The sequence below is a fragment of the Scomber japonicus genome, chromosome 9 (genome assembly GCF_027409825.1).
Source record: "Scomber japonicus isolate fScoJap1 chromosome 9, fScoJap1.pri, whole genome shotgun sequence".
Taxonomy (NCBI): domain Eukaryota; kingdom Metazoa; phylum Chordata; class Actinopteri; order Scombriformes; family Scombridae; genus Scomber; species Scomber japonicus.
In genome coordinates this window covers 4,518,636-4,526,135 of record NC_070586.1, presented here as the reverse complement: position 1 = coordinate 4,526,135, position 7,500 = coordinate 4,518,636, and the positions used below count along the sequence as shown (strand labels likewise).

Genomic DNA, 7,500 nt, shown 5'->3' with positions numbered 1-7,500 from the left:
CTTTCCTTCCTTCCTTCCCTCCTCCCTTCCTTCCTTCCTTCCTCCCTTTCTTCCATCTTTCCTTTCTCCCCTCCATCCTTCCTTCCTTTCTTCCTACCTTTCTTCCATCTTTCCTTCCTCCCCTTCCATCCTTCCTTCCTTCCCTCTTTCCTTCCATCTCTCCTTCCTTCCTTCCCTCCCTCTTTCCTTCTATCTCTCCTTCCTTCCTTCCTCTTCTTCTTCATTGAGTCTGTCCATCCATCTTTTCTTCCTTCAATCTATCCTCCTTTCCTTCTTCTCCTTCCTCCCTTTCTTCATTCTTCTTCATTCGGTCTGTCCATCCTTCCTTCCTTACTTCCATCTTTCCTTCCTTCCTTCTTCCCTCCCTCTTTCTTTCCTTCCATCTTTCCTTCCTTCCTCCCTCCCTCTTTCTTTCCTTCCATCTTTCCTCCCTTCCTACCTCCCTACTTCCTTCCTTCCTTCCTTCTTTCTATCATTCTTTCCTTCCTTCCTTCCTTCCTCCCCAGCATGTATGTTCTAGTGACGTTTAACGTGATTTATTTTCTTATTTAACCAAATGTAAAAATCATTTTCTGCTTTTAACATGAAACCTTCTCAGCTGGTGTGTCAGGAGTCTGTAGATGTGGAGGTTATTATAAACTACTGTGACTTCCTGTGTGTGTGTAACTTACCCACAATGCTTTTCTCCGGTGCAGGCGGGACGATGTAACCTATGTGCAGATACTTAGAGGCCAGTTTACTGTGCAGACCCAGGAAGTCACTGAAACGCCGCTTTACTGAGAACTCATGAAGCTGAAAGATGGACATGGAGGTCTGGAGGAGAGGAAGAGAGAGAGAGAGAGAGAGAGAGAGAGAGAGAGAAAGAGAAACTGAGATTATTTCAGTCATTAAAGTCAAAATACACATGTAGAAATAAAGTTAATAATGATATAAGCTTGTCCTTCACCTCCATTAGAAACAGAGACGACACAAATAAAAATAAAATCAAATAATAAAAAAATAAATAAATATTGGATTCAATTTTAGTAACTACTGCTAAGGTTGAAGGAAGGGAAGGAAGGAAGGATGGCAGGATGGAAGGATGGAAGGAAGGAAGGAAGGAAGGAAGGAACTATCCTTCCTTCCTTCTTTCCTTCCTGCCATCCTTCCTTCCTTCTGTCCTTCTTCTCTTCCCTTCCTTCCATCTATCCTTCCTTCCATCCTTCCTTCCTTTTGTCCTTCTTCTCTTCCCTTCCTTCCATCTATCCTCATTGCATCCTTTGTCCTTCTTCACTTCCTTCCTTCTGTTCCTTCCATCTATCCTTCCTTCCTTCCATCCTTACTTACTTCTTTTCCTTTCTTCCTCCCTCCCTTCCTTCCTTCCTTCCTTCCTTCTTTCCTTCCATCTTTTTAAGACTCTACTAATGTTAATTTTGTTTTTTATTTTTACCTCACAGGAATAAATCCTTCTGTATTTATTGAATTAACTTTATAACTTTTATCATCAAACATCAGTAGAAACATTAAAAGTGTTTAAACTCACCTTGATGGTCACTTTATAGGCCATGTACGCGTTCATCCCGTCACCTGCAAACACAAACATAAACATAAAGATCAATCAGTAAGACATAAATATCTATCAGGTGTCTTTTATATATTATTATTATTATCATTATTATCATTATTATCATTATTATTATTATCATTATTATTAGTGCCATGGGTGCTCAGCTCCGAGGCACTCCTCTCCAGCAGTAAAGCTGGAAAGGAGTGCCTCCGGGTGAAGCTATGACTTTTGGTGTTGAAATTCCAATTTTTCGCAAAGTTATTCCCCAAAAAAACGGGAGATTTCTTCCATTGGAAATGAATGGGAATTTTTTGAAAACCCCCAAAAATGTCACCTTTTTTCAGAGTCACGTAGCTCTCTTATACGTGCACATAGAAATGTGATTCAAACTTTAAAAAGGAGGAAAATTTGTGCTCTCTGGAAAAATAACAAACTGTTTTTACATAACATGTAAACTTTTCAAACTATGAGCAGTCAAACGAGGAGTGGAAATCACTTTTTCGTCAAAGTTCGAGTGGAAGCGGCAGTTAGCTTGAGTGTGAGAAGCAGTAAAAACCTCAGTTTTTATTTTTAACTCGAGCTCACGGCCAAACCGTAAAAAGTAGACAAATAATTTTTTGTCAAAATGTAGACATAGGTGTTGGGTTTCATAAAATGTGATGTTGACAGGCGGGGTCTGCACAAAATTTAAACGGGGGGGCCGAGACCGGCAGCAATACCTGTCTCGCTCCTCATTGACCCTAATGTAATCGTCTTTCTTTTTCAAAAGAATCTCACTCTGTCTTCACACTGAGCTTACTCGCTCATTTTCAGGAATATCTGAATAAAATAAACTCTGTCAGAATCTGCCGGCTTCTGTGTCTCTCACGGTGTTTTCGGTTTTTGGACAGGAGTTACGGTTTTCTCACAGTTTGCAATTGTTCGGGACCTTGTCAAGAGCCAAATTCTGGGGGCATTTTGAGATTTTTTTCCAAGCAGATTCACACATTGCCGTAGCAACCGTAGGGCCTTAGCTGCCCTTAGCAACCGTACGGCCTTAGCTGACCTTAGCAGCCTGTTGCTGGGCAGAAACTGAGCTACTTGTTAGTGATTGGCTAATTCCTGTCTGTCTGTTTTGCCAGTTAACTGAGCTAATTCATTTGAATGGATTAATTCATGTTTACTGTGGACAAAATTAATAGTTTTATTGAATTGTATTGGTTTGTATTTTAGTTATATGATTTGTGGTGTATAAAAATATTAAACATTTATCAATAGAAGATGAACAAAATGTGCATAATATAATTTCATACAACTAAGAAATTTAAAGTAAAAAGTATAATAAAATCTACTCTCTAAATGATTTGAAGATTTACTTAATAATTTCATAACAGTGATGTTCCTGTCTGTGGAAAAAATGTTCTGTGGAAAAGTTTAAATAAATATTATTTATGCTTAAATATGATTAACATTCACTTAATATTTTCAGGGATGTTAAATTGAGAATAATCATTATCATTATTAACATTATTATTATTATCATTATTATTATTATTATTAACCCAGCAGACATTAAACACACTGACTGCTGCTGTGAAGACTCAGAGGAAGCAGCTCAGATATCAGACTGGTCAGACTGGTCAGACTGGTCTAATGTGTGTTTTTCAGAGTTTCAACTGTTTTATTTACCGTCTTTGGTTCGTATATTTACATAAAGGGCGAGTCGAGCAGGATGAACAGCTGATCCTCCTCCTCCTCCTCACTCAGCTTATTTATAACATGTTTATATTTAATGTGAGCAGACTGAACAGAGCTCACACCTTTAGGGTAGAAACATTTAGATTTAACAGGTCTGAAGGAACAATAAACAAATAAAGCAGGAAGTCACACTCTGAGGTATCTGTATAAAGGTCAACCAGGTTTGTTTGTGTCCATGTGGTGTAACTTAAATTTAAAGGGTTAAAATGTAGAAAATAAACGTATGAATAACTTTTTTTGTGGACCCAGCATCAAATTTCTGCTTTTAATCCATTTAGAGAGAATATATTAGAGGATTATGGTTAAAAATGTCTAAGTGGTGTAACCATAAAAACTTTGGAAGGAAGGAAGGGAGGAAGGAGGGGAGGAATAAATGAATAAATGAAGGAAGGAAGGAAGGGAAGGAAGGGAGGACAGAAGGGAGGGAGGAAGAAAGGAAGGAAGGAAGGGAGGAAGGAAGGACAGATAGATGTGAAGGAAGAGAGGAAGAAAGGAGGAGAGGGAAGAAAAGAAGGAAGGAAGGAAGGAAGGAAGGAAGAAGTGTAGGTGATAAAATATTTAATATTTATCATTCTTTTGTGGTTACACCATTTGACATTTTCAGAAGCGTTCAGTCTTACTTTTGGTAAAAAATGGTGAAAATGTCATTTCAAATGATATAAAACCAACAAAAATACTAAATGTACATTTTAACAAACCTGACGCTGCTTTTAAAACTATTTTAACATATTTGTGAATTGTTCATCTTGCCATAAATACAAATAAAGGTAGATTAATTAATTTGGTGTAACTGCAGTTTGATTTACTTTCACAGCTTTAAATTATTTTATCTCCAAATAGTTAAAATCATCTTTAAAGGTTCAGCCTGTAATGACTCGTTACAGCCAGTAGGGGGCTCTAACAGGGCTGCAGAGCTTTGTTCTCATTACATCAATAAATAAATAAATGAATAAATCAATCATCAGAGCAATAATCTGGAGTCACGATGACGAGCAGTCGGACTGTCGGAGTTTATACTTCATCACTTCCAGAGTTTGTGCTGAGGAGACGACGAGGAGACGAAATATAGAGCGATGATGTAAAACAGAGACGAGAGGAGAGAGAGGAGAGAGGAGAGAGGAGAGAGGAGAGAGGAGAGACGAGAGGAGAGGAGAGAGAGGAGAGAGGAGAGAGAGAGGAGAGAGAGGAGAGGAGAGAGAGAGGAAGGAGAGAGGAGAGAGGAAGGAGGAGAGAGGAGAGAGGAGAGAGGAGAGGAGAGAGGAGAGAGGAGAGAGAAGAGAGGAGAGAGGAAGGATGTGAAGCGAAGAGAGTTTTATCTAGATCAGAGGTGTCAAACTCATTTTCATTATAGGGCCACACACAGGAAGGAAGGAAGGAAGGAAGGAAGGAAGGAAGGAAGGAAGGAAGGAAGGAAGGAAGGAAGGAAGGAAGGAAGGAAGGAAGGAAGGAAGGAAAACAAGACAGGAAGGAAGGAAAAGAAGACAGGAAGGAAGGAAAAGAAGACAGGAAGGAAAGATGGAAGAAAGGGAAGAAAGACAGATGGAAGGAAGGAAGGAAAGAAGGAAGGAAGGAAGGAAGGAAGGAATGAAGGAAGTAGGAAAAGAAGACAAGATGGAAGGAAGGAAGGAAGGAAAAGAAGACAGGAAGGAAATATGGAAGGAAGGAAGTAAGGAAAGAAGGAAGAAAGGAAGGAAAGTGGGCCAGATTGGACCCCTTCGTGGGCCGGTTCTGGCCCACGGGCCGCATGTTTGACGCCTCTGATCTAGATAATATCCATATCCATGCTAATCCAGGATATTCTAAAATATTCCCGAATGTTCTAGGATATTCCAGGATGTCTGAGTTAAACTGAGCGTTTACTCACCGACTTTCTCCGGGTCAGACACCGCTATGTGCATGTCGAATGAATCGCCGCCCTCTTCTTCTTCAATCTGCAGAAAACAAGAACAAAAAAATGGATTTTCAGACTTTATTTGTTCAGGAAAGCTTCAGTAATATATGCATATACTTAAAACAAACATTTTAGCATTAATGTAATCACTACTCCATATGTGGAAAGTTGTTTTTTTAATCAGAAACCAACTCAAATCAAGCAGTGAGAAGAAGATATGAACAAAAACAAACCGAAGAATTAATAAAATGTAAAATAACCACTAAATAAATTTAATAAGACAGTACAGCTCTGTAAAATCTGCATAATAATGGAATAATATCATAACAAAAGTAAAAACATGGTAATGAGTTGACCGCTTTTAATATGTATTAAAACTAATTCAGTGCTTCTTTGCCAACATGCAAAATTATAACTAAAAAGCTATAAATGTGCAAAATTACTATCATATTATTACAATTATTAATATGCAACATTATCAATAAAAACTATGAAACTATTACTGATTATTTGTTCATTATTTCATTAAACTGCACTTAAAAAAAAAGGCTGAAATGTCTTCTGGGAAAAAAAAAGGTTTATGTAAGACTGTGTGTGTGTGTGTGTGTGTGTGTGTGTGTGTGTGTGTGTTCATGTTTTACTATCTTTTGAGGGGGACCGATGATTAAAGTGAAAACCAACATTGTGAGGACATTTGGTTTTAAGGTGAAGGTTCAAAATAGGTTTTGGTTCAGTTTAACGTAAGGGGCGAAGAAATTCATGATGTCAATGAATGTGTGTGTGTGTGTGTGTGTTCATTGTTTTTCTATCGTTGAGAGGACCAATTTAAGTTGAGAACCAACATTGTGAGGACATTTCTGTCGAGGATAAAAGTTTGCTTTTAAGGTAAAGGTTAGAATTGTGGGCTTGTGTGTGTGTGTGTGTGTGTGTGTGCATGTGTGTGTGTGTATATATATGTGTGTGTGTGTGTGCATGTGTGTGTGTGTATATATATGTGTTGTGTGTGTGCGTGTGTGTGCATGTGCACGTTTTTCTATCTTTAAGAGGACCAATTTAAGTTGAAAAACAGAATTGGGAGGTAAAGGTTAGAATTGAGGGCTAAGAAATGCATTACTGCATGTGTGTGTGTGTGTGTGTGTGTCCATATGTGTGTGTGTGTGTGTCCATATGTGTGTGTGCATGTTTTTCCTATGTTTAAGAGGACCGATCCAAGTTGAAAACCAACTTTGTGAGGACATTTATCGCGAGGTTTAAGGTAAAGGTTAGAATTGTGGGCTAAGCATTACTCTGTGTGTGTGTGTGTGTGCATGTGTGTGTGTGCATGTTTTTCTATCTTTAAGAGGACCAATTTAAGATGAAAACCAACATTGTGAGGACATTTCTGGCTAAGATAAGAAATGCATTACTCTGTGTGTGTGCGTGTGTGTGTGTGTGTGTGTGTGTGTGTGTGTGTGTGTGTGTGTGTGTGTGTATGTGCTCTCACCTCATCGAAGGAGGAGTGTGTGAACATGTCGTCGTGTGCGTGGCCGATGCGAGGCGTGATGACGGAGGTTGGCGGTGTGATCGGCGTGATGGCGGGCGACGGGCCGTCCGACAGCAGCACTTCTCTCTCCGGACTGTCCAGCGAAACTTCTTCTGTCGCCTCTACGGGAGCAAAGGAGGGACAAACCAAGAAAGAAAGAGAGAAAGAAAGTAAGAGACAGAGAGAGAGAGAGAGAGAGTGAGAGTCTCTTTATATATTGTACCTGAGTCTTATGTACTTTAGTTTGTGTGTTTTAACTGGCTGCAGGACTCGTTCCCCCTCAGGGACGGTAAACGAGTCAACGGCCCTCATGAGGGAAGGACTTATACAAACAGACGCAAAGAATTTAAAACCTTAAGTAATTTTTTTGTTGATCTTGATAATTATTATTTTCCTTCTTCTTATGTACAAACAACAAATATGAGTTTTAAATAAGTTGCATAAGTCATGAAGAGAGCATAGAGGTTATATAGTTCATTAAGGCTAAAACTAGCAGTTAAAAAAAGACTACACATAAATAAAAAATAAACTAAAACTACTTAAAACTGAAAACTGAAATAAAAAAAAACAAGCTGAAAAACTAAATACAAATAAAAACTTTATTTAACACTAAAATTTAACTCCCTTTCTCCCTTCCTACCTTCCTTCTGTCCTTCCTTCCTCCCTCCCTCCCTCCCTCCCTCCCTCCCTTCCTCCCATCTGGCCTTCCTTCCTACCTTCCTCCCTCCCTCCCTCCCTCCCTTCCTTCTGTCCTTCTGTCCTTCTTTCCATCTGGCTTCCTCTGGCCTTCCTATGTTCCTTTTT

The 7,500-nt window shown here is 39.0% G+C and overlaps 1 protein-coding gene across 1 annotated transcript in view; it reads right to left on the bottom strand.

Moving 5' to 3' along the window:
- snx2 (sorting nexin 2) overlaps positions 1–7,500 on the bottom strand; it is a 42,961-nt gene that overhangs the window by 22,210 nt on the left and 13,251 nt on the right. The window contains exons 3-6 of the mRNA XM_053325193.1: positions 6,658–6,818; positions 5,148–5,214; positions 1,523–1,566; positions 672–813 (exon numbers count right to left, since the gene is read on the bottom strand). Of these exons, the coding sequence (XP_053181168.1) occupies positions 672–813; positions 1,523–1,566; positions 5,148–5,214; positions 6,658–6,818 (414 nt within the window). The remainder of the gene's footprint in view (positions 1–671; positions 814–1,522; positions 1,567–5,147; positions 5,215–6,657; positions 6,819–7,500) is intronic.